The 27,170-nt window shown below is 38.2% G+C and overlaps 3 protein-coding genes across 8 annotated transcripts in view; 1 reads left to right on the forward strand and 2 right to left on the reverse strand.

The window, feature by feature from the left end:
* Window positions 1-277: 277 nt before the first annotated feature.
* On the reverse strand, window positions 278-3,764 carry Idh3a (isocitrate dehydrogenase [NAD] subunit alpha, mitochondrial). The gene is made up of 6 exons (XM_012377498.2): window positions 3,576-3,764; window positions 2,993-3,118; window positions 1,978-2,150; window positions 1,533-1,767; window positions 1,173-1,451; window positions 278-1,085 (listed from the first exon to the last, which is right to left on the reverse strand). The coding sequence occupies exons 1-6, from the start codon at window positions 3,600-3,602 to the stop codon at window positions 846-848; spliced, it is 1,080 nt and encodes a 359-aa protein (XP_012232921.1). The 5' UTR covers window positions 3,603-3,764; the 3' UTR covers window positions 278-845.
* Window positions 3,765-3,938: 174 nt separating this feature from the next.
* rump (rumpelstiltskin) lies at window positions 3,939-10,104 on the forward strand. 4 transcript variants are annotated; one of them, XM_012377497.2, is made up of 9 exons: window positions 3,939-4,098; window positions 4,480-4,846; window positions 4,970-5,293; window positions 5,375-5,621; window positions 5,705-5,881; window positions 5,954-6,405; window positions 6,482-6,617; window positions 6,796-6,881; window positions 6,949-10,104. In XM_012377497.2, the coding sequence occupies exons 1-8, from the start codon at window positions 4,082-4,084 to the stop codon at window positions 6,849-6,851; spliced, it is 1,776 nt and encodes a 591-aa protein (XP_012232920.1). In that variant the 5' UTR covers window positions 3,939-4,081; the 3' UTR covers window positions 6,852-6,881; window positions 6,949-10,104. The 4 variants fall into 4 exon arrangements, with proteins under 4 accessions (XP_012232920.1, XP_012232917.1, XP_012232919.1 ...); XM_012377494.2 differs by having other exon boundaries at window positions 4,087-4,228; XM_012377496.2 differs by having other exon boundaries at window positions 4,087-4,228; window positions 6,984-10,104.
* A 137-nt stretch (window positions 10,105-10,241) lies between these two features.
* The window catches only part of LOC105678290 (protein fem-1 homolog CG6966), a 28,201-nt gene continuing 11,272 nt past the window's right edge, over window positions 10,242-27,170 (reverse strand). Inside the window, exons 1-8 of one of the 3 annotated variants that reach the window (XM_012377493.2) lie at window positions 21,800-22,348; window positions 15,047-15,206; window positions 14,436-14,636; window positions 13,951-14,202; window positions 13,651-13,807; window positions 13,008-13,446; window positions 12,728-12,940; window positions 10,242-12,637 (exon numbers count right to left, since the gene is read on the reverse strand). In XM_012377493.2, the coding sequence (XP_012232916.1) occupies window positions 12,233-12,637; window positions 12,728-12,940; window positions 13,008-13,446; window positions 13,651-13,807; window positions 13,951-14,202; window positions 14,436-14,636; window positions 15,047-15,206; window positions 21,800-21,832 (1,860 nt within the window). In that variant the 5' untranslated portion in view covers window positions 21,833-22,348 and the 3' untranslated portion in view covers window positions 10,242-12,232. Of the gene's footprint in view, window positions 12,638-12,727; window positions 12,941-13,007; window positions 13,447-13,650; window positions 13,808-13,950; window positions 14,203-14,435; window positions 14,637-15,046; window positions 15,207-15,464; window positions 15,488-21,799; window positions 22,349-27,170 lie in introns of those variants that run through there. The other 2 variants (XM_067356528.1, XM_012377492.2) reach the window with 2 other exon arrangements.

Genomic DNA, 27,170 nt, shown 5'->3' on the forward strand with positions numbered 1-27,170 from the left:
TCCCCCGTGTGACGTTGGTATCAAGAGCGATCAAGAGGACTTTCTGCAGACATTATCACCCTTCTTCGTGATTGTCTCCTTTAGAAATAATTATACGCGCGTCGTCGCTTCAAAATCTACAAAAAGAAAAATAATTAAAAATAAGCATTTCTCGTTACAATCGGCAACGTAAAATCTTTTCTAAAAGTAATTTGTGGATTCTTAAAATCAAACAGGGAATGATAGGGATCTCTAATTAGTTGAGGATATTTCAGATAATGCGAGAGAGAAATAGACGTCAGTTTTATAACTTTTATTCATTTGTAATACTGCGCGATTTCGAAATCTCAATCTATGCTTCGTCCTCTTACTATAGGATGTACACCTCGCGTAACAATATTATTTAAAATTATGGTACAGCATTTCCTACTAATTTAATGTACATGACTAATCTTTACAATAATCTACTAAGACTTTGCTCTGAACAGGTTTAACGATACATTACGACGGATGTATACAGAAACATGCTCAGTCGTTGCAATTAACAGAGATGGTGACGCATTTAACGAATAAACACGAAACGAACTAAACTGCTGTTCCGGGTGGATCGTTCAAATCAAGTCAAATCATGCCTGTAATGAACTAAATCGAGGGAATATATCCTAAAACATTTCTACTACTTATTATACATGTGGACAAATAGGAGAATACTCAAAACATGACCTGAATATTCAAATCCGATCGCAAATTTACGTTGAATTTACATGTGAGACTGTGTACGGTAGAAAATAGCAACTCGTACAACGCGAGCGCACGAACCCTACGAGTATTTGGCAGTTGAGGTCTAGATTAACGATGTCTGCCTTTTATTTGGTTTGCGCGGAAACTTTTTTGCAAATTTCGTCAGTGTACTCGCTACATTTTGCGCTACCACCTAAATCACCAGTCAGATACTTCGCTTCCTTGATGGTATCGTAAGCGGCATGTTCGATGATTTTTGCATGGCTAGTCAATCCCATGTGCTTTAGCATCATTACTGCGGAGAGTAGCAGCGCCGTGGGATTTGCCTTATCCTGGCCAGCAATATCTGGTGCCGTTCCGTGCACCTGTACAATGTAAATTACGTTTTTATTACACAAAGATTGATATCTAAAGTTAATGCAAAATTTATTTGGGTTAATGAACTGCCGTACCGATTCGAACAAGGCCCCGTTCAGACCTATATTTCCGCTCGGTGTGAGACCGAGTCCTCCAACGAGTCCGGCGCACATATCGGATAAGATATCACCGTACAAGTTAGGCATGACGAGCACATCGTACTGGCCTGGGTCTTGCACCATGTTTAAGCAGACTGTGTCCAAGTATCTTTCCTCGAATTTAACGGACGGGAACTTCTGCGCAGCCTCCCGACAACATCTCAGAAACAAGCCGTCCGACATCCTCATGATATTCGCTTTATGTACAGCAGTGACCTGCAAATAGATTTTAGTCAATTTACTTGGTCAAATGCTTGCCGTGACACTTTGCTGTTTGTCAGATCTGTTCAGCCGCACCTTTTTCCTACTATTGTCCGTGGCGTATTGGAAAGCAAATTCAGCTACTCTACGGGACGCCTCCTCCGTAATTAATTTAATAGACTGTACAACACCTTCTACTATTTCATGCTCTATACCCGAGTATTCGCCCTCCGTATTCTCTCTGATAGTGACGACATCAACATTGTCGTATAAAGTCTTGTAACCTTCCAAGGATCGACACGGTCGCACATTTGCGTACAAGTTGAACTCCCTGTAAATATTTACAAGCAGATAAGTAAGACGTCTATGTTACTTCAGAGAAGATAAAGTATGAAACATTCAAAGCAATTGCTTGTATTTATCAAGACATTAAGATTATGTAATCATGGTTTATTTTTAAAGTGGATTTAAACATTCTCACATATCTCGTCGAAACAAATTTAAGCTACGCTTGACTGCACAAAGATTACAACGGGCTTACTTTCTGAGTGCAAGATTGAGAGATCTGTGACCTTTCCCTATTGGAGTCATTAGGGGTCCTTTCAAACCAATTTTATTCCTATTCACGGAGTCAATGGCTGCTTGTGGTATGCCAAACTTGCCATCTGGACCCTTCACTGGTGTTACATCAACTGATTCCCATTCTATGGGTACCTGTTATTTTAGATATAGAAAAAAATTATATATATATACAAACACATTATATACAATAGTATATACAAATTACTTTAGATATAGAAAAAATTATTACAAAAATAAAAATAAAAAAAGTTTGTTGGATGAAAAAGAGATACATTGTAGTCATAATAAATATCTGGATAAGAATATCAAGTGTGGACACATGTGTCAAAAGGTGTTATGAGGTAATCATGTGTTATGCAATTCAACCTTTCTGATTATTGTAAACTGAAAAAATGTTTTTATTCGCTACAAAAATATTTTTTCCTAATTTTGTGAATTCTCAGTAGAGAAAATAAACAACAGATAATAAAATTCTTTATACATTTGAAATATGTCTCTTAATATGTTCTTTTAACATGTTGAATCTTGATAGGTCACAATATTAGAAGAACATCTCGATAAGAAGTAAACCAAATTGAATCAAATTGCAAGCACAAATATTTAACATTCAAAATCGATATTTTAAATCCTAAGGAAACATTTGACAGAAGAAAAGTGAAATTTTAAAACTGTACAAATTTGAAAACACAAAACGATCCAAGTTAATTCTTTCTAGCTATGCAAAATCCACATTGCAGAAATTTTATTGACAATTCACTATTAGAGCTATAATGAGAAGTAATACATTGAATTAAACTATAATTGGAGCAACTTACTCCTACAAGATTAAAATTAACACTTTGAGGTTAGAACCTGTTAGGTCACCTTGTAGAGTGACAATTATTTCATAAATTAAATGCACAGCAGCAACTGTGAGGAATCAAGGAATCAGGAATCAGTTTTGTTACATTCATCAAAATATGAATATATCTTACCTTGGCAGCATCGAAGATCTTTTGTACAGCAACTGAGATTTCTGGTCCAATGCCATCTCCAGGGATAAGGGTGCATTTGTGTACTTTGCTGCTGTAAAGCCGCGCACCGGCGAGCTTCGGAGAAATCTGTTAGTATTGACATATGATATAAAATGATTGCAAGCGAGAGAATTTCAATGAGTCCATTTTTCCCGCCACCATGTGCGCGAAAATGGATCTTAACGATCGTGGAGATCATTTCAAACGGATGAACTCACACTAAATTGTACTGATTAAGAATCTCCGGTTTCTCAGCGGAGAGAACAGAATCGCCGAGGAGGGAAACGGGGAATAGTACGGAATTAGAACATAGAGCTATATCGCGAGTAGAGATACATAGATGCATAGAGAGAAAAGGAGAGAAAGAGATGATGCGAGAGAGCAGCAACGGCAAAAGCGAGACGGAGGATCGTACGTGCGATGCAATTCGCGAGGAGTTCTAACCTTGCTCGGAGCTGGAAGGACGTAGAGGCGAACAGGATGGTTGTTACACACGGTGATTCCGCGAGAATTTCGTGGACGGCGCGACTCAGCGCCTACTTACTGCTGTGCGAATCCACTGGGCTGCCATCGCTGGCGATGATTGATGCAAAAAGTTATGTGCGTCTCGTTCGCGTTGATGATTACGTTCTGTTCGCGCAGGGATTACGTTGGTTGCTCACAGTGGCAGCACATCAGATGGAGCGCGTACCGAAAACAGCTGAAAGAATCACGCAGCGATTGGTGGCGCTTGTGGTGGCGATGTCTTCTGCTGCGATGATCGAGAGCGGAAGTTAGCACGAGGCGTCGCGTAGCGGAAGTGCATTACATTTCGACATCGTAATAAGTATCGATCGATGGTAAATATTTCAAAATTTTTGCTGTATTTCGAAATTCAGTTTGCGTCCGACGCGATCGCTCGCGACTTCCTGCCTCTTGCATCGGAACGTTGTTTCCTGTTACTTCCTGGAACGGCCATTTTATACGACGCTCGGTGTATATGCGATAATACTTTTTACGACTATTTTGTACGATTTGCATTCTGAGTTTAGCGGAAACCGGTTTCTGACAATGATAAAGACGGAAGAGTAAGTAGAATATTTTGTGTGTGAGGCGGATTGATCGCATGACAGATTTCTTTATTAATCACTTGTGCAAAAGCGGAGCTAGTTACACGCATGCAACAGGATTCAAGATGTATTTCCCGACTTTAATCTCGTAATATTTTGTTTTATGATAAATAAGATATATTTCTGTATATTTTCTATTTAACACTCTGCAATATAGTGATCGTACAACTGTGTTATCGTAAATTGCAAAATATGAAAGGGTTGTTTTAACCCTTTATTCATAAAATTCTTTCTAATGATATAACAACTTGTTCTTGTCATATGGCTTATGTTTTGCAATATTATAATGTTAATTATAATTACCATATATATTATATTATTTTCTGTACACAATTGCAGTAGTCAGTCACCAAATAATGATGATAGAGACAGAAGCAGAGAGCGTGATCGTAATCGGAGATCAGATAGACCAAATCGTATGAATTCTGCCAGCCGTGATCGCAGCAGAGACAGAAATGATCGCAGAAAAGCTTGTGACAGAAGAATCTATGTATCAAATATTCCTTATGATTTTCGTTGGCAAGATCTTAAAGATCTGTTCAGAACTGAGGTTGGCAAGGTAGCTCATGTAGAGCTTTTCACAGATGAAAATGATAAACCCAGAGGATGTGGCATAGTGGAATTTGAAGACTCAGATTCAGTGAAGATAGCAGTGGAAAAGATGCATCGATATGATATCAAAGGGAGAAAGCTTGTTGTCAAAGAGGTAAACGTAAAGTTCTCTAATCACAATTTTTTTCAGTAACATCAACATATTTTACAATATTTCTCTGCTTGAAAATTTTATTTTGACTGAACTTTATTTAACATATTTTTACGCATTTTGTAGGATTTTGATGTAGAACGCGACAAGTATGGTCGTTTGACCACAGGTCGTAATAACGATAGAAATCGAGATGACAGATTCAGAGATCCTCCTAGGCCGCAGGGCGGTGGAAGACAAAATATGTCCGCACCCAGTAGTGCAGGAGGCGGTGGCGGCGGAGGCGGTGGTGGTGGCGGCGGCGGCGGCGGTGGTGGTGGCGGTGGTGGCGGTGGTGGTGGTGGCGGCGGCGGTGATAATAAGTTTGGAAATACCTACGGTCTCAGTACACAGTTCTTGGAATCTTTAGGTATCAATGGTCCTTTGGTCACGAGAGTTTTTGTTGCAAATGTTAGTATACCATGAGTACACTTTAAAGATATAACAAGTAATTATGGGTTGACAAAGTGCACGTCTTATTTATCTTTTCAGTTGGATTATAAAGTTGATGAAAAGAAGTTGCTCGAAGTTTTTAAGTTGGCTGGAAAAGTATTGCATGTTGAATTGGGAAAAGATAAGGATGGTAAATCAAGAGGTTTCGGCGTCGTGGAATATGATCATCCAGTTGAGTCGGTACAGGCTATTTCAATGCTTCACAATCAACAGTTATACGACAGACGTATGACTGTTAGACTTGACAGAGCCAATGAACCTGACATGCCACCCAAATTGCCAGAAGGTGCTTGCATATTCATCAATTTGCAAGAGTTGCGCTCAATTTATCTGTAGTGTTCTTATAAATAAATTTGCTTTGTAAATTAGGTTTAAAGGGAATCGGCATGGGACTCGGCGCTGGTGGTAACAGATTGTTAGATGTGGCCAGAAACATTCCCAATGTACAAGCAAATAATCCACCGGTGGTGAATCCAATTTCAGCGCCCGTCTTAGCCGCTGGCGCTTTTGGCGCCGGTTTAAACAACGTTGTGCCTGCGCAATTAGGTGAGTCGCGTGTCTGCACTTGTAGATAAATTAAGTTTTGTTTTAAATAACCGAGATATCGTTTGCTTGCAGCGTCAGCACTGTCGAACACTAATGCTGCGGCTTTACAAGCCAGCCTCGCCGGTGCCGGTTTGGGTGCCAATCTGACTACTAGTTCATTGCTGAATTCTTCATTGACGAACGAATTGGCGTCAAACTTGAATAACTTTGGCGGCGGCGTCGGTGGTTTAAGTAGCCTGCAGGCGTCTCTGGCCGGTGGTCAGGGAAACAATTCATTCGCGCCGCGTGGATTATCCAAATTGGACAACGACATAGGATTCGGCAGTAACAACGCCTTTGGCGGTTCTAACTTCGGCGGCAGCAGCAGAGATTTCGACGGCGGATTTAACAGAGGCGATGGCGATCGTGTTTCTGGCGGCGGTGGCGGCGGTTTCTCTGGGAATCAAGGCCAAAGTGGCGGCAGCAACCGACAGAACTCAAACGGCTCACGACCGATACCATCCGACACCATCCTCATCGGCAATGTACTTTCATTCTATTGTGTCTTTTTCTTTACTCCTGCTCGTTACTTGATATTTAACCACTGTTCTTTCGTTACAGTTACCTCCTAATACGACTTGGCAGATGCTGCGCGACAAGTTCCAGGACGCCGGAGAGGTAAAATTCGCAGAAATGCGAGGTGCCGAAATGGGCATGGTACGATTTGCATCTGAATGGGATGCTGAACGTGCTGTGAGTATCCTTTTCAAAACAATATAAAAAAAAAATACTCGGCAACGCTGATCATTTTTATTTTTCGATTTTATATTGTTGAGTTATTAACCGACGTATAAAATTAAAAAAACAGTCAGCTAATCGTGATTAGGAAAAAAAGAAGGTTGTGCGTATAAATTTTCCTTAATAAATACGATTAGCGATGATGAATCGATCGCGCATCGACGGCAGAACCATCGACGTGCGCTTATATTAAGAGCCGTGAGACACCTGGGAGGGATTCAAGGTAACGTTAATAGAAAAGATCATATGGTCGAAAATGCGATGCTTAACCACTTAACTTATTGACGCAGTGTGAGGAAGCTGGGTGTTTGTGTGTCGTCTGCAGGATTGTTCTACTCCTGGTGACAATACTCGAAATTCATCCTAGAGTTGTGTGGCAGAACTTAGGACAGTGAATGAGAAGTATCTATCTTTGGAAGATCAGCAAGTCGTGTTCGTATGGTGGCTGCTCAACGTTGAAACGGTCGTGTCGACTACTGACGATCACCCTCTCCACACCCCTTCTCTCTACTCTCTCAACTTTTCAATTCTTGTATTGTTTATCACGAAATTATCGTTCCTTTTTACAGTGGAAGTCTTTACTAATTGTTCACTTCTTAAATCAGTCTTTTTTCTAGCGATAGTTTAGTTGTTTAGGCTTAGGTTTCACGACGATCTTACTGTAAGTCAGTAGGTTTCTTTTCAGTGTGTAGGTTATTTACAGCGCGTCTAGCGAATCTATAGTCTGTAAGCCTTTACTTCTTAGTTGTCATATGACGAGAGATCGATCGGTTCTCCATCGTTCCGGTCTAAAGTGACACACTGCTCATTCGCAGACTGGGTTCGCCAAGCAAGGGGTAGAACGCTAATTTTTTTGATCATGAAAACGCACTTTTAACGTTCACTATTCCGCTCAAACGGCTAAGATTCCCGGTTTGCGGCTTATCGAGACGTTTGTTTACAATCTATACAAGATCGTAAACTATGTGTTGGACTCTCATCGCTCGCTCTCACTTTATAAACAAAAATAAGGCACATCGTGGTGTTTGACAGGAGGTAGCGCTTTGTCGAGACAATTTTTGTACGAGATTGGATCATTTTTGTTATTTATATTACTTTATTTTTGTTACTATTCAAACTATGTTGTATCGTGAACGATTTAACTATCTGAACGCAACATACGATAAATTTGTTAGAAAAATCATCTCAGTTTACTCGCTTTGAAATCTCGGCGAACAAACATCGGATAAATTTACATCTCAAATTTGGCTAAATTGTTCTGCGTTTTATGCACTGTAGTATGTTTACCAAAAAGTAAGTTGAGCTTTCTGCGGCGTCAAATGTTGTTCGTTAATCTTTCGTTTTATTCTGAGGGACGACAATTTGAATTGATTCTGGGTCAATGGACGAATTGTATTCGCAACAGCATTTCCGGGATGTTATTTTTTGGTAAACATAACTTTTTCCCCCCCCTCTCTCGCCATGTAGATCTCGAGGAACATTCTGCGCATTGTATAACACTCTTGTATTACCACAATCTCATGACAGTGATTGAATAAAACCCAAATCCATTTTGACTACGAAAAAAAAAACCATGCTGCTCGTTGTGTTTTATTTCTGTGCTATTGTGTGAATTTTTATATTTTTTTTTTTTTTTTTAATAAGCGGCCGCTCTATCGTTTTGGATGTGGATCTCGTCAAGTGAGTTTAGCATGTAAATGCGACGCAGCGCGATGAGAATGTCCCATAAATGCGCTGCATTTAAGCGGACACGAGGTCACTCGTTTATTGACACGTCTTTAAAATACAGATCGCTCCCCCGATTGTCTTCCGCAACGTTGGGACGTCAATAATCTGCGCAAGAGGGGAATAAAAAAAAAAAAAAATGCTCGTTCACATTGCAGGTGAGATACTTTTTCAGATGATTTTCGTCCCCCGATTTTCCGAAGGCGTTCCGAGAAGAGAGACGATGTCTGGCCCAGATTAGCAGCACGATTTATCTGTTCATCCGTTATTAATAGCGAGAATTGGAAAGCGATTGCTCACGAGTCTAATCTGTGTATGGTGTTGGTCATAAAGTGTGTTCTTCGTCTTCGATAAATTTTTTAGCGATACTTTTTTACTGCGGACGAGAATAAGAGACGTACTTTTATAGAAGGGGGTGAGACCGAGAAAGGGGGTGATTAACACGGGGTGATTCTCGTCGTCTCTAACGTGGTGTGGTTTGATCTTGTGTATCAAGTTTGTAAACGATGGACGGCGAAATCTTCTCCACGCGCGTCGACGATTTGCATTTTTCATTCCGAAGTATCCGTACAAGTATCTCTTTGTGTGTCTCTGCGCCGATCTGCATCGAGATAGTTGCGCTTTTCGTAGAACTTTTAATTCGCGCGGGTTCCATGGTAAGTGCTCGTAAAACTTTGCTTCTCTCGACATTCCACGGCCGCGATAGAAAATGCGCATTTGCATTTTTTAACGACCTAGTAGATCTCAATCTCACGTCCAGCTAATAAATTCTCACATGCTCCGTGGATATGTGGTGTTTTATCCCCCTTTTTTTTCGTTATTATTGACACTAGTCAGGACTCCGAGACGCAACGAGAGTTGTCGCTACCGCATTTTTATTATTCGATGAAAATCAGTGCTCATGTCGCATTTTCGCATTAACAGCTTTCGTCGATATTCTAAGGGCCAGGAAGTGGTTACTCTTTCGCTATTGTGATCATATGTATACTCGCAGTGTATAACATTTAATATCTCGCATTGCGAAGACGAAACGCATTTTTTTTCTTTTTTTTTTCTCCTTCATGAAATAGAATAAGATAATAGTATGCAGATTATCGTTGTAAGGAATATTTTATCGCACTAGAGCATAGATACAACACGTGGATATCATTGAATTATTTCCAGGTCATCCGATCGAGTGTCATCCGCTCCGATGTGACGACGTCAGGTAAGTTTTTAATAGCCGACGGACAGTCATCTTACGCAAATGTTGTTCTTCCAGGGAAATCTATTCACGACCGGCGTCGAGAGTTTTACGAAAATGGTGATTTGCGCAGAGTAAAGAGACCGAGTCGTACACTTTCAATCGCATCTGTATTTTTTAACTTCGTCTATCTTTTACAATATAAAATGGCCTTCGAATTGAGTGTAAAGATACTATCATCGTATGGCGATGGTGTGATTAGATGGGTGTATTCAAACGAAACGTGTGAAACGTGTATAAAATTGCGCAATACGGGGCCTTTTCGTAAAAAAAACTAGTTTTAAATGGTGCAAACTGAAGTGCGTTCCGCGTTTGACGCACATAATTCAATACCTCTCGAAAGAAGAAAGTACTTTAAGTATCACGCCCATTTTATTTGTTGTATATACTTGTATATAATTATGTAGAGAGCGACGCGTTTCTACGGTCTATGTGTGTATGGATTATCACATTTGAAATAAAGACATGAAAGTGCAAAGATTTGTGATTTATGCGAATGAATGCGTGTCAATCCCGGCCGTTGTGTTGCATTATTGAAACATCAATGGATCGATAAAATGGATCACGGAATTCGCGTTTCGATTATGTATCAAAACAGAAGATCAACACAACGTATCGCAGTTTTCGTATTCGTTTATTTAGAATAGACACATATAAGTGTAAAATTTCACTATTTACTATTTATCAGTATCAGAAAACTTTTATTACAAATCCAAATGTTCTCTTTATTTATACAGCAAGGTAAAAAGTTATTTCTCTAAGGTTACACACTTGAATTCGACATACATTTATGTTATCTCTAAGCGCTATCAGAATCATTTCACAAAATGAAGGAAACAAAATAAAATTCAAAAAACGATCGATGAAAAAGAAGATGTTATCATACAATGTGTTTAGGATTCGTAAATATTGTTTTACGTTAGGAAAAAAAAAAACGAAGTGACCTGAATAAAATGATTGCGGGCAATAATATGGATTCTAATCGAATGACTGGTGCGATCAAATTGATTTATCTCGTCAGTACTGATCGAATACTTCCGCGTTCTCAATTTTTGTCCGTACTGTCATTCTCTCTTTGCACTATGCGAAATTAAATAGTTCGACATGAAAATAATTAGCATTTCTGTTATAATCGGACAGTGAGCGCGTCCAGCAGAACAAACCGCTTACAATTAGTAGCAATCGAACGTGATTAGTTCTTACTTTTAGAACAAATCAACGTTAAGTGTTGACGAGACGACAATTCCGCAGTTGTTCTGCTGAACGCGGCCAATATATTCGAGCTAGTTTAGTATAATGTGACAAATGGACGTGAAGAAATGTGCGGACGGACCAAGTGTTTCTTTTTTTGTATTTTAATCGATCGCACCAGAAGGACATTTATCGAAATGATTTTGGCCAAAACAGTAAAGTTTTTTTCGAGTAAACCCGACTTTGGTTTTTGAACGAGCTACATCTAGTTCAACGATGACGTCCGACAGAATCGACCGCTCAAAGACGTGCTAAACGGCGACCGAAATCAACCTATCGGAAGACAACGGATCGTCCATCACGCACATCTGATATAATCATTGTTCCAAAACCTCGTCCACTGTTGACAAAATGTCTAACATTGAATTCTGTCGTATTATACACCAAAGTATTTTTTTAATTCACAACGCCGTCTTGAACAAATCGTTGCTCGTCGACGTTATAGCTTACGCGTTTAACATGGTATGTATGTATATAATATATAATAATATGGCTTGCGCGGGGTTTATGTATAAGGGAGAGGCCTTTTTAATTAGCCGAGTTTCGTAATAATTAAAATCACAATGTTCAATATTTCCACGTTATCACGGTGATGTAATGCCGATGAATACTCGTCCAGTTTATTCATCTTATTTCATATCATTGCGAACCAGTATCAAAAAAGCAAAGAGATCAAAATTTATCGACCAAGTCCACCTGAACTTTCTTACCTCAATTTAAAGAGAGCAATGCAAGCGAGAAATTGTTAGAAAATACAAATAAATAATTTCGCAAAAATTATTATGAAATCTTGAGTTGCAAAACAAATTATCAAGAGATCTCTTTGGGATTATTCATGTTCATAGTCATGCGAGAATAAAAAAACACTACAAGATGTCTATTTTAAACAAACCACCATAATATTTTGAAAATAATGCATTTCCGAAAAAAATTGTAAACGCTATCGCCTATAATAACTTACAATAATAAAGATTGCAAGCTTTTTAATTAAATATTTAAAATACTTTAAAAATCAATGTTTGCAGAAATCAATTGAAGATCAGTATTAGATCGTCTTCTTTCACGTCAAATCCTCCAACTTTTATCCAAGACATTTTTTTCCGGAAGCACATTATGTTTCTCCGATATTTTACTGTATTATCCAATAGGGCACCTTGTATACAAGAAGGAGAGTCTCAATACTAAAATGAATGAATAACGAATTGGGTGTTCGTCAACGCCCAATTTATCACCATTGCTCTCCCGTGGTCAATCAATTTCCTTTGTAATCAGTCGACTAAGATAAGACATTCGACAGTGTCTTACCGATGATGTCACGTTACTCACACGCGCTCGCTCACGGCCGCTCGGCATTGCTAGTGCATCTCGACGAAAGCACGAAGATGATGAGGTACTCTGCTGATCCCCTGCGTCCTTTTGACTACTCGCGCGGCCAAACATGCGAGTGTGGTGTATCTCAACGGTTGGATCGAGTCGTAAAGTTGCTTGTCGCACAACAGCATTTCGAACGTTTTACCGTCCTTGTTAACCGCGTCAAGATGCGCACCGGCATTGAGCAGATCGATCGATAGATTCGGTTGCCAAGGGCGCAGTAGGGCGGCCAAGTGAAGAGCCGTGTTTCCGTCGTTATCCTTAGCCGCCACGTCCGCGCCTACTCTCAGCAAGGCCTTGGTCAAGTGAGGTGAAGGGAATTTGCAAGTGGGATACCTGCCGACCAACGCACCGTCCTCGCTATGGATCAACTGTAGTGCATCGCGGCCCTGAAAGTACATCAAGCGGGGACACAGATATACCGACGATCTACTTTACCTTCTCTATTCTTATTGAGTAATAATTACGTCATCGCGCACCTGTTTGCCTTTGGCGTTTATTCGGATTAGCTTGTAGATTTCCTTGTGTAAAGTGATGTACTCCTCGCTATCTTTCTCCCCGGTCTCGCGCGTTAACAAGCACGCCAAATGCAAGGTGATGACGAGGACCCTGTTTAAGAAAGTTAGGTCTCGCTCGCACGCCAGATCGCCCATCTTGTCCAACAGCTGCTTTCCTTTTCCCACTTCGTTAACCTGCAAGGTTATTTTAGCTATTTACAAATGCCGGGCAGAACGGACGATCGGATTTCTTCGTTCTTACAGCCTTCTCGAAGACTCTCAAGAGGTCTTCTCTCTTCACCGGCGGTACCCGACGACCTCTGGCTGTTTGTCTACCTTCTTCGCCCACCATGAAGCTGAATAGTTCGGTGAAACTGAATAGAGAGCTCTGCGTCATAGGATTCAGCGGCTCCAACATGCTCTGTTGCATGTCGAGGGCGTAGTTCCACAGTTCGATACAGCGACAGAATTTACCCGCGTCAGCGTAAACCGCTCCGCGGTACCTGATGTAGTAGCTCGTGTCCGGATGAGCCGGACCTAATATTCGTTCTCTAATCACCAACGCCTGCATGCGCATCTCATCGGGATCTGCCAGCAGATCGTCTAGATCTTCGGGTGTGGTCACTTCTCGGGCGAAATCGTAAGCGGCTACAGGGGGCGGAGATTCGGGTTTCGATATTACCGGGCCATCTCCTCGATACCTGAAAAGAACGCAATGTAGACTTTTTTTCTTTTCACATATTTGTTAATATATTAAATCAGATATTTATTTCACACAATATGAAACGTATATATTCGTATCTTTTTATTTATAAAATATTTTTTTTAATTACATACTCTTAGAATTTTTAAGATAGCAAGTATAAAATTTCTGAAATAGTTGGTGAGATGATTGAGACACCTACCGCTCATCCATGGCTCGTTTCCAGAATTGTAAAGCGCCTATCATGTCCCTTTTTTTGTCCACATACGTAGCCCCGAGCAGCTCCAGCGCGTCGATACGCTCCTTCCTGCTGAACAATTGCGGAACGCCTATGAGGTATTCGACGATATGCGTGTGACCTGGAAGAGAAGAAGCGAAAATAGGAACGTTTAATCAGCGCTCGCTTCTTCTTTCAAGCGTCGCGGAATAGATCGTTTTGGGCTAGCAAAATAATCCGTCTTAGGGGAACCTTCGAGTGGTGCGTGGAACTTTCTGCTTTAACCTGTTACTGCTGCCGCGAGGAGTGGCGTCATCCCGTAGGAGTCGACGTCCATCTGTGCACCGTGCTCGACGAGTACCTTCAGTATCTCTAAGGATCCACTCTCAGCGCAGTCATGTAGAGCCGTATTGCCTTTCACGGACTTGCGGTTCGCGTCTGCTTTCAGGGCGAGTAGGAACTTTGCGATTTTGACGTGACCCCGATAGCACGCGATCATCAAACATGTATGTCCGTGACGATTAGCCATCTCGATATCTTCAATGAAAAATAGAACTCGTTCAGAGCGAAACGCTTTAAATTATTTTGAAACGTAACTATCTTTTATTTTTTTTTCAGAAAAATTATGATCAACTTTTAAAGAACGTTTAAATAAAAACTTAATAAAACTAGATTTACTTTCACTTATTCTTAAAAAATATAATATTCTCAATGCGCGGAATGTGAAAATGATAAAAAATTTACGTATCCATATTTTGTGTTCCTCTTACCTGCTCCGTGTTGCACTAGAAACTTAACGATATCATAGTGTCCGTCGAAGCATGCGGCCCGCAGAGGCGTGGAGTTTGTTTTCGTGATTGAGTTTACTTTAGCTCCTCGTCGCACCAGGAGTTTTACTAGTGCTAGGTGACCAGCGGCTGCTGCGCACCACAAGGGTGGTGCACCCTCGATTGTCTCGCCCTCGAAAACAACTGCGCCAGAAACGGTCAAATAATATATCTCAGTATCAAAGCGAAAATGCAATTCCGACTTGTAGAACTTGTAAAATAACTCAAACAACGACTCGCAAACGTAATCATCATAAATAAATAAAATAACACGGTTCAACAAGCAGACATAAAGATGATATCGGCGTAACATACAGAGATTATGCAGTGTTTACTGTGAATATTGACGAGTATTTATGTGATAATTATTATGACTAAATGTCTGTTGCACAATTTGCTATCAATGTGTAATCAAGAAAACATTAACTCTTAAAATCATCTTTTATTTCTCGGGGAAAAAAAAGTGGGTCTTTGCCAAATATCTCTTTCACAATTCGAGTTATTCCCGAGTCGGGCGAATGGCCCGATCAAGGTCGTTAATGAAAGGTTCTCACCTGATCCAGGCTGCTCCACATCCGCCCCACATTTTTCAATCAGGTACTCTGCCACATCATAATGCCCGTTCCGGCATGCCATGACTAAGGGCGTTGCGCCATGGGTTTTGGCTCCGACCAACTGCCCTACCTCATCCTTGCCCCGATGCTCCAAGAACACCTTTCGAGGGAGAAGAAACAAATGCACATCACAACTTTTGACAAATCAAACATTGTAAGATATTCGCAGAAAACAATGAAAAAGTGTACAAGAACGAATTAATTAATTAAGTTATACATATCCGAGGTTAATGAACCTCTCTTTCACGATTATTTAATTTTGCTCTCGATCCGATTTCATAACTCGTCGTCGAACTTAATCGTGCAATGCACCGATAAAATTGTTATTGTTACGACACAAGCTCTCGCATCAACTTACGTTTGACAGTACGGAACCCGTGTTGTAGCGGTTAACCGAACTAACACGGACGCTGACTAATAGCACGCACGTGCGATACGCGCTAGAGAAGGTTTCAAAGTCGACTGGTGTAATGTTCACCGAAGGCCAAGAAGATTCGTCGAATGATAAATATTTAAATTCCAAAATCCCCCTTCTTCTTCGTCCAATGGATTATTTAAAAAAACACTTCAAAAACTTCTCAGTTATGACAATTTGTCTCCATCTTTCACAACTTTGCCATTCAGTGTTTTATGTATTCGGTATCCTCTTTGCTATTTTCTTATAATTATTATGCTCGACTCTTTCTAGCGAATAACCTCGACCTTTGTAACGAATTTAACTTAATACAGAAAACTTCGATGTTGAATACAGCGGGAGAGAGAGAAAGAGAGAGAGAGAGAGAGAGAGAGAGAGAGAGAGAGAGAGAGAGAGAAGTGTGTGTGTGTAATTTAAAGAAAAACAGTCGGATGTCTGTTCAAACGTCTGGAGATAAAATCCTGCAAAGTTGCTCGCGTCCGACGTTCACTGTCGATCTGAACGTCACGTAGATGTTCTGCGGATATGGTTTATTTAAACGTTGGGTGACGAGATCCTTGCGTCACTGACAGGGGAGTCCGACTTGCAAACTTGCGAGGAAACCGTGCAATGTACCGCGAGATGACAAAATCTTCAACACATCCTTCACGCGAAAACGAATTTCGTCACGAAACGAATGTGCGAGATTTAAATATAGCTTGCAGCTAGATGCTACATAACAGCAATATTTGCAAAGTATTGACAATTCATGTTTTAGCTATTAATTAAACGCTTGAATGCCGGAGACGGTCGCAAGAATGCGTGAGAAAAGTGCCAAGTAACGCAATCGCGCTTTTCTTGCTTCACGTCGAAAAATGCCAAGCGCTTCCTTCCTTTCTCTCACTATTCCACGCTTTGCTTACAATTAGAGAATATAATGCAGTGATTTCTTCATTTCCCATATAAAAGATTAACTTGGCTTTCAACCAGTCATTCCGGAAAAAATGTATATTTCTATTTATATTTTAATTTTCAATTTCAGTTTATTATTTCTTGCGCGTCATCGGTAAATCTATTGCAATGCTTCTTGGCACTTTTCGACATGAAATGCAGGAAATGCACGATCACATTGCTGAAGCTCAAGTGATTAATAAACGATATTATTGTCACGGGACATGTTAAACACAGCGAATAATTACATTATTATCAAATCAACAGCGAATTGAATATCGCGCTTAAAAAGCAAGCAAAATCACACTGAATTATATCGAGGACGATCGATACAGTCTGCACTTTTTTGAAGAAGATTGCACCGGAAAAAAATCGCGAGTTTCTCTTCGGCGAAATTAAGCGGTACGTCGCGTCTCGTTAGAGTTATCGGGATGGTTGTCTCGACGGTTGTCTCTTCGTCGGAAATCGGAGCAATGCACGCGCACACCCGCTTAGAAGAAGACTGAACGTGAGAGCCGAATCCCTAACCCACTACCTCCTGGAGAAATCATCGCTCTCCAGCCGTCGTGGACGTGCGAGTACCGTTAAACGAATAATCGGAGACATTGGGCCATCGTGACAAGTGAACCGCCGTTTACGATGGGCCACTACTAGGAGAAAGTGGGGAGCGAAGCCGATACTTTTCCGCCTTGGATTCTTTCGTTCCGCTCCTCCTCCTTACATTCTTACCGCCATTAATGAAGAAAGAACCTACTTTTTTGGAAGTGCCCTACTCTGCTGTACTAAAAACGAAACAGGCTTCACAATGAATTCACGAAACATTTTTTATGAAATACATCGCTTAAAAATTCCTATAACACAAAATTCTTTAATATAAAAACTCTTAAAGATGTGATTATATCAATATTATGAAAAGTTATGTAGATACTTTCAAGGTAGGAAGAATAATGTAGAAGAAAAATGTTAATGTGATTTTAAAATGCAGAATATTTAATTAATTTTATAGCTCGTGTTTTCGTCTTAATATAGATAAAGATTAACAAACAAAAAATGGGGCTATTTTTTGTCTTCCATTCTCTCACCAAATTTACGGTACTTGTTTACGGCTGGCGCCGTTATACGTGTAATCAATTTACTTTTTCGTAGGTCCATTTCGACCACCCTACTCTGATTTTCTGTTTCCTCCACTCCCGGTCATGTTTGGTTCCTCGATAAAATGTAGGTAATGAGAACAGTTACATGCCGAAACGAGTTCGTAAAAGACAAAATAAAATATTCATCTTTACACTCGCAAAAAGAAAATGCACGCATTACGAGCATCTCCGCGCTGCAATAATTTTCCACTTTAAGTGACACGCAACAGCTGCGGAAAGCAGTTGATTCCGTCCGTAACAATAACGGACAACCAATGGTAACAGTAAAGGTTGTATCCGACAGAAGAAAGATTGTAAAAGTCAGGACTGTTTCCTTCGAGAATTACGTAAGAATAAAATGAGATCAAAAAAGGGAGCGCGAAAACAATGCTGTCAATTTGACAAAACGGCGAAGAATTACGAGTGGCACAATTGCGTAAAACCATAGCGTCTGATTTTCTTTGATGCCAGATATGATTTTCGCAACTGTATTGATAGTGAAACGTCAGGTCCGGTTTCGACACGAAACGAATAAGATAGCCACGGATATTCAGACCTGAATAACAAATTATTTTCGTCTCGTTCACGGCGCTATTGTCATATTATTCCCAACACTTGTCTCTTGCGAAAAATGGGTCACAGTCTTTCTTTGTTTAATTCAACTGACTGTTAATCAAAGCCGCTTCCACGCTCGTGTGCAAAGGGCATTTTCACGCGCGAGAGTTTTCCTAATTTGCCATACTTTAACCTACATAACGTCGGCGTGGAAAAATCATGGAAAATAACGGAGAAATCGGTAATCCGAAACACGCATCGTTCGTTTGGATTACCAATATATCATTAATCCGCGGTTTATGGTCCGGTCGTAAAAATTGACAACGTCAACTGTAGTAAACCAATACTTAGGTGAGACTGCGGTCAAGTACCGTTCCGCAATAGACGCGCTATACATTTGTTTCGCGGCTGAATAATGCATACGCGCAGTTGTGTTGCGAGAGTGGAAGACACGTCCCACTTTAAATTTTACGTTCGTCACTTCGTACTTTAGTTTGCTTACGCTGCATTGCGCGAAGTAGCACGGCTACTCGTATATACTTAGCGATTCGTTCACGTCAGCATTCATGACTATCTGTTAAATTTGTTAATAGGTCAAGAAGCGCTATCAATCTCGCACGTGAAACTTAGATTTTACGATTTTGAAGGAAATAGCGTCGTATTGATTGAATATGATTAACGATCGATTTTACTGCTTACAAGAAACGGCGTGAATAATAAAGTATGAATGAGTATAATTAATCGCGGTAATGAACCGGTAAATCAGTAAACCGTGATTATCCGTATATTAATTTCGCACGTCGCGGATAATGCACGGCGATATTCATGAGATATATTATTAACTCATTCGATTTCATTTTATTGCATGGATAAATAAAATAATAAGTATATTTATGATTAAATGCTTTGAGCAAGAATGTGCCTAGTTATATGTAACATTAATGTTTCATAATATCTATGCACGCAATAGAGTTAGATAAGCCTTTACGCAATTTGTAATTCTTACATATATTTTATGTAATTAGATATAATCTATTTTGCTCATGCAGCTTGTAAACCGCGTTGCCGCAAAATACATTTTTATACGAGATTGCAGTCGATTTTTTCAACAAAAACAGGGTCACATTCGCTTTTTCGACGAAATAAGCAATTTACGTGAAAACACCGTGAAAATACTGTCACGTTTGACCTCGACCGACTTGCCACACTTGATAATTACGGTATAACAATTGCGCGCGACTATTCCAGAGCAGCAGAACAAAAAGTTTCCGCGACAATTGCGATTACGACAATGTGAGCATGCGAACGTTGCAAATTGCACTCGCCCAAACCTCGGTCGTTGTTTCGTGATGAACGATTATTGCTATAATTGTTACCAGAAGATATGGGATAAATGTACGAATATTTCCGATCGATAACAGTTGTTGTCAACTGCGCACCGCAAAATCGTGGAGCTATTTAGAAAGCGATCCATGTCGACCATTATTCGTTATTACTCGAGAAACCGGAAAATCGGGCAAGTCACACTGCAATTTAACCCTCTTTTTTCTCCGCTTATACATAAACGCTCGATTAATGATCAATCATCGTGATATAATCGCGCGCGCATTGTACTATCAATTTTGTAGAAAATTGTTCTTTCCAAATAAGTTTCGGCTGAGCGATCAATTTTAAATTTAAAACTAATTTGAAAGCATACGTATATAATAAAATTATCTCTCTATAAGGAAGTTGCGTCCTTCATATTTCCTGTTTTATCGTGTTAGAAATATATACATTATGCAAACTTGTACAACATAATAAATTAAAGGAACGAAAGCTGCGCGAATTCAAGGATAAAATGATAATGATCGTTCGAAAAACAATTTATTCTTTCAAATTGGTATTAAAATGCATATATGCGTATGTAAATATAGAAATCTTCTTTTCTTTTTATGCGCGACTCGTCACTCCCGATGAAAATAACGGCAACGTCGGGCGACGCTTTGTTAAGGAGAGATCATTAACCTAAGCGCGATTACTAGAACTCGATATCATCGTGACAATTGAAAACGTAACGAATGCGCAGAAGCTTAACAATCGTGATTGAGAAGCCGAACAATCGGCATTATTATCAGGTCCGCCAGTCTTGACTACATTTTCTACATTCTGTTTCTTCTCTCTTTCCGTCTTGACAATTTTAAGACGCCATTTTATTTTAATCTCAATAGAAATAAAAAAACAAACTGTTCTTTTCTCTACGATACAATGATTAAGTTAAAATATTATTTCAGTCAAAAATAAATCAATCAAATGACATTAAGCATGCCGTATCGCGGACAAATATGCAAAATTCATTTTGCGATCCAAAAAAAACGGATAGAAAAAAACATATATACGGGATATCTGCGGAAGTATTTTGCATCTTGCTTTTATTCTTGTTTGTTCCGTTCAAAATCCGTTCGATGAGGAACAAGGACACATTAAAATTCAAGTGATCTGTAACAGATATCCAAATGACTTTTTGGAATGAGTTTCATCCGGTTTCGTAATTTATATGGTTCCCGAGTTATCCGACCGAGAGAGATCAACGTTTCTCGTTAAGGACAACGAACTATTGTCGGATAAAAATACACTCCGATGTGAGCGTGTGCGCGCGCGCCTTTCGTCAGTCCACTTTTCGCGCGGATGGGACTCTTTCTCTTTTAATATGCAGGAGAAATTTTCCGCATCTTCGTCACCAGGACTGACGGTACCGGGATTTCCAACTGTCGCCGGAATAGCTATCCGGAATACTGCATTCGCCGGAATAATTATCCGGGATGCTACGTTCGTTGCACATGCGCGTGGAATCCGGTTTGCCCAGCAACACGCTGTCATGCCTTAGCAACAAAGGATGCTTTGCAGTAGCGCAAATCGATACGAGTCTATTTCTAAAGGCGGTTTTCCAATCCAATTTCATTATTTGTGATCTTAAAATGCTATGTAAATTTAGAATCGCGAACTAATGTTACCTTATTTGGCAATTAGAAATTTATATAGCATCTTAGAATTCTATCAACGATGCAATGAAAAATCGGATTGTGAAAGTTGCCCTAGAAATCGACTTGTGTTCCTTGCTGGAAAACACCCAAAGAGAACGTCACCCAAGTCGTGCGAACGAAGGTTGTCGACATTCTAAGCGCACACAGACAACCTTGGCATTTCTTGCCGTGATTCATGGCCAATTGTTGCTGTTTGAATAAAGATACAAAATAATTTTTAAATATTAAGTTAATTAATAATAAAAAAATTTAAAGATATAAAGAAATTCGGAGTCTGCTGAGATACTTGCAATAATTTCAACTCTAGAATATAAATATATATTAAACTTATGCTCTGCACTGCGTAACGATTCCAAACGATTACAAACAGACAAAACGATATAGATCTGCGAATCATATTTATAACAATGAGTTATAATGATGAGATTTAAATATAAGTTTTACCAGGGAGTGTTTCCTAGCTATTTTCGTAGCTGCAAATATTATTACGATTGTCCAACATGTGACATTGCACCGAGCGATTTGAGACATTTTTCTTAGACGTAGAATTTATCAGAGCTCCTTTTTAAAGCCTCTTTTTCGATTTGTTTCAAATATATACAACTTTCACCAATTGAATATCGTGCGACAAACTTACCCGCGTAAATAACTCGTTATCGTTCGGCTCCATCAATTGCACTTGAAGATATTTAGATGTACCGATAAACTTTCGCGATTCAAATCACAGTGGAAGTTCGAGATGTTTCGAAAAATATCGGCGAGATGTTGTCCGTTATCATTTATCTGTAATACAATTGATTTCAATGAACTGCGTTGCATCGGCTAGCGAGTCACGTCGATAGGATTATTCGTTATTATGCAAATTGAAAATTAAAATGCATTTTGAAATCTCATCACGCGAGTAAAGAGCATTTATGAAATGTAAATATACGAGTTAATTAGCAATGCATCCAGTAATTATCGAATTATCGAGCGACGATGTAAGAACGAATCGTACAAATTTCAAAAAACAAATATAGAGTTATTGAAAAATTGGGGAAATGATTTTTCTGCAAACTGTGAAATTGAATTAATATATATTGTGAAAATTTGCGAGCCGTTCGCAATCTCGAAGAATCAAGAATTAGATAGACGCCGACGATCACCAAATAAAAAGAAAATTAAAACGAAGAACGATACAAATACAAAACGGAGCAACAGTCTCGATGTGAGTTCGAATTATCACTGAGCCTACTTCCTCGAGTTGAACAAGGATTTAGCACGACTCCATTAGGAAAAGAGTAGGAGAAAGACTATAACGCTGGAGGTGGATCGACTGTTCAGGGATGTATTAGGCTCGAGAAAGTTGCCGGTTCAAGCTCGATACTGCAGATAGTTACGATAGATAGATGCAATCTTGAAGGCGAGGTTTCGTATCGAAAACAAGATAATAAAAGATGCAAGATAAAGTGGTACATCACGCGGTATAAATACGACTTCAACCGAATCTACGAAGTTTCTGATATTTCTTGTCTTAGAAGATGTTAAAACAAAAAACATCGCGAATTATGTTAACTTTATAGAAATTGCCTCTCATTGTCCAATATTCGCAAAATTCTCGATAATTCTACAAAAATTATTATCATTTCGCAATATAATAAATAACATATTTTGCAATTTTATGAGAACTATTTTTATATAAGAACTATTGTGGCAAAATTTTTTGATTTGTCTAAAAATTGCAAGAGCCATCACTGTCAACGAGCAGTCGAACGGCCGAATCGCATAAGCGCTCATGCAGTCGAATGCCTTTTCGTGCAGCTTTCTAATTGTTCTTCCTGATCGGCTCTTACCAACGGCGCGTGATTACATAATAGGACGTCGTACCGGTGAGAAGTCGGGTAATGTTGTTTAAGCGGTTACGTGGCGTTGCGCGAGACGATTACGCTAAGAAAATCGGACGCGGATGGACGCTTATCTCGCATAATCTCGGGAAAACTGCGGCCTTTGTTTTGCCTCGCGCGCATACACACAATTTATTTGAATAATTTAACATTTTCGCGGCCTCTCACATTTTTACGTTTATATTTTGGTATAAATCAGGAGCCGGTCACGTAATTTTACGTTTACTGTTTTTTGTATGATTGTATTAGGTCGTGTAATATAAAATGTCGGATTTTACATCAGTTCAATATAATAGAGCGGCTTCAAGCGTTGAGCAGAGCCGAATATATAACGGTCGCGAAAGTGTTAATTGTACTCGAAACAGAATTTTAAACGTCATTCGGGGATTTTCCATTTTGTTATTTGTAATAAGTTCTTCAAGACAAATAAAATTTCTGCATAATTAAAATCAATTTAAAACAGAAAACAAATTCGTTGGAACAAGATTTCTAACAAGCTTAAGCATCTAGACTCTTTAATGCCGGTGACGTCAAAGTACACTCAAAAAAATAATCTTGCAATAATAGCTAAAATTTTCTAGGTGTAAAAAATTAACTAAAACAGATAAATGATTAGCAACTGTTGTGATATTGCATATGTAATTACTTAATCAGTTTAGATGACAGAAACAGAATATATATCTGTATTGTTTGTGAACTTTAAAAAGAAAGTTTCTCTAAAGCGCCTATCTATATAAGATCAATCACGTATTAGATCATGCAATGAATAACATTTAGCAATGGTACCTAAATTTTTCAGAAGCTATTGCTAGAACATTACTGCTATAAATTCTATATGTGACAAACAATGTTTTCACAGATACGAAAAATAGCGATACATTCTTGTTGCGATATCTAGAAATCTACATCAGCGAAATATTTTTTTGAGTGTAGCGTGCGCAAAAAGTCTTTTAAATAATGTTGAATAACATTGTTAATACACTTTTGTTGCATAATACATCTTGAGAAGGTGCAACAGGTTATGCTAGTGTGTATTTCTAGCGTAAATATGAATTCTAGCCCTGTGTGTGTGTGTCGCGTGCGCGCGCGTGTGGTTCGATTCCTAGTATGGAGCTTCACATCATCAGTCATCATGATCATATTGCCTTATCAGACTGTAGCGTCATTAAGTCTCTTTGTTGACATCGGATATTTAATTAAATAAAATTATTATAACTGCTATATATATCGTACGTAATTTGATACACACATTTCGTACACGATACATATTATTATATAATTCGGTAAATTATCATAAATTAAACGTATGAGAGAGAGAAATCATAACTTCGCAAAAAACATTAAATTAAATTAAATTACAAATAAATTAATTTATCAACCGAATTGAATTACGTGAAAATTAATTAATCTTGAACAATTGCATAATCAATTTGCTTAAAACAAATTAAATTTAAAAAACGCACACGGGGATGAAAAATGATTAACAGCTGTACGTATTAAAAGTCGTCTGGTGTGGTCCTACATGAGGCATAATCGATACATCGTGAAATCGCATCATGTGAGCAAACGTAAGATACAAAGAAGAAACCGCTCGATTGAAGAAGCGAAACGAAACGTGCGAAATTGACGACGCCGGTCACACGTAAGGCCAAGTTATGTCAAGTTACACGGCGCGTTTACTTTCTAACCGGCATCGTTACGTGGACCTTCGACGAAAGTATTACGACTGCAGTTGTAACCGGTGACATTATCGTTGACGATGTCGCGTGATTGCAGTCATAAAATTGTTGAGTAAGAGTCGATACGATACGCGTCTGCATTAATATAACTGATTGACATTATTCATTGTACTTTATTAATTATATTATCTAACATATGTTTTTCGTATAATTAATAGTAACAGATTCTTAACGACTTATGCATAAATTTTCGAAATAATTTTGAAAATTACTCATCATGCTTCCTTATTCTTTTTTGTCTTTTAGATATTTAAAAAAAATTATTTGTTATTTGCATTAGCTATTTATATTGTATGATATACTTTGATAATCTTAAATAATTTAATTTATAAAAAAAATATATATATATATATATATATATATCTTTATATTTTATTTTATATGTATTTACTTTTTAATTATAATTTTATCTCTTAAAAACGTATTAAAAAAATCATAAAAATTTAAAGTTACATTATATTTTATAACATAAAAAGATGTTGAATTCCGCTGCTTGTGCAATGCAGTAGGAAATTACAATGTATCAATTTGTGCCGAGAAAACTATCGATTCGAAATACATTACATACAATTTGCATATTCAAGAAAACAAGAATGCTATCAAGCAAGATCTATGAGACAAGTAATGCGCGGGGAAGTACTTTCAATCGCCGCACCGAGAAAATATTCCGGAAAAAATGTAAACGAGAGAAAAACAACGACTTTACCGCATTCCTGAATGACACAAATTTATATTTCATTAAATCAAAAATTGATTTTATAGCTTAATTCAATTGCTTATTCAGTTGTTAAGTCAGCATATTTTAATCCAAATAAAAGTTGACTATATAATATAACAGGGATGCTCAACCAGTTGATCGCGATCTACTGATCAATCGCGAAATGCTTTTTCGATTTTTACTTTATTTGATTATATTATATACAAAATTATGTTTTTAATTTTTATATTTTTGTTCCTATTAATTTATAAGTTAATTTATTATTTTAAATTATTTCGATTACCTTATTGTCAAAAATTATAGACTTAAAAAAGCATGATATCTATTATTACAATTAATTGACACTTAGTTTGTCTTTATTGATATATTTAAAAAACATTGAAATCCTAATTTTTTTTTCCTCGTACATGAGTGGATCACGAGATCGCTTTACTAAAAAAAGTAGCTCGCATGTATAAAAAGATTGAGCAGCACTGTAATATATAGTGTGTAAGTTGTATAATTTTATTTAAAATTATTTATAAATAATTATCCGGATTCCAAGGCAAACATCTACATTATTGCACAGTCATTAGGTGTGAAAATTATGTTCGTCATCATTATTCGATTATGTTATAACGCTTTACAATGCAAACGAAGTGTGGCGAACAAAGTTCATTCGATTCATTAAATTCATTGGGTTTCATCATCTAACTTGTTATGTATTCGTTAATTACTTGCTCGATCACTATCCTAATTAGAGATATCTTTTGTGTTTAAAATATGAATGTATTACGTATCCATCAGTTACGAAATAAGCGACTTTATAAAAGGTATCGGCAACAATTGTTTTGAAGAATACTCGATTTTCCTAGATAAAGGTAAATGTTCCCAAAGCTAAACACGTCAATTTAAAAAAAAAACTGCTATCATTGAAAAAAATTAAATTTATGTTTTCCAGAAAAATCTTATCGCACAACATAGCTTTAAAGTAAACTATTGAATTCTGATAAGACACAGCTTGTTTTATGCAATTTCTAACAAAAATTGAATCACCCTATGTAAATTAACATTCTGTTAAGGAAAAACAAACGATTCTTGCAATGACGTCGCACTTGCAAATGAGGCAATACAGAAATACTTACAAATAATAGGCATTTCCAGAGTGGGCGATATTGATCGTGATTACACATGAGTGCGATTCCATGAATCATTGATAATAATCTCTCAGATTTTCCGCGTTTCACGGTATAAGAATCCAGTAAATTTTCAAAGTCGTGCGAGAGAAGTTGCAACGCGTACATAATCTTCGTTTTGTTCACAAGTTCGATACTTCCTCTATGTTAATAAATAAGCAAAATACTTGCGAAATATTAAAAGTCAATGGGGAAAACAGAATTGCAAGATGCGTAGTACGCTGTCGACAATCGACATTCAATTGCATCGGGTTTTGCGTAAACAGATCACACGCAATATTATACATTGTTGCATTGAGCGACATGACGCGCAATTTCTCACATTATAAAAAATCGAAGGCAGTGGAATTCTTATTTGAAAAAGCACGAGCTATCATTCTTCTACATCTAGCAAGAATTGAAAATGTATTACTTTTATAATGCTTCTAGGATTGGATAATCGTTTCACGGATGTAATTTCCAACGCAATTAAAAGAGAAAAATCGTGAAAGTA

Source organism: Linepithema humile, chromosome 6 (assembly GCF_040581485.1).
Source record: "Linepithema humile isolate Giens D197 chromosome 6, Lhum_UNIL_v1.0, whole genome shotgun sequence".
NCBI classification, from domain to species: domain Eukaryota; kingdom Metazoa; phylum Arthropoda; class Insecta; order Hymenoptera; family Formicidae; genus Linepithema; species Linepithema humile.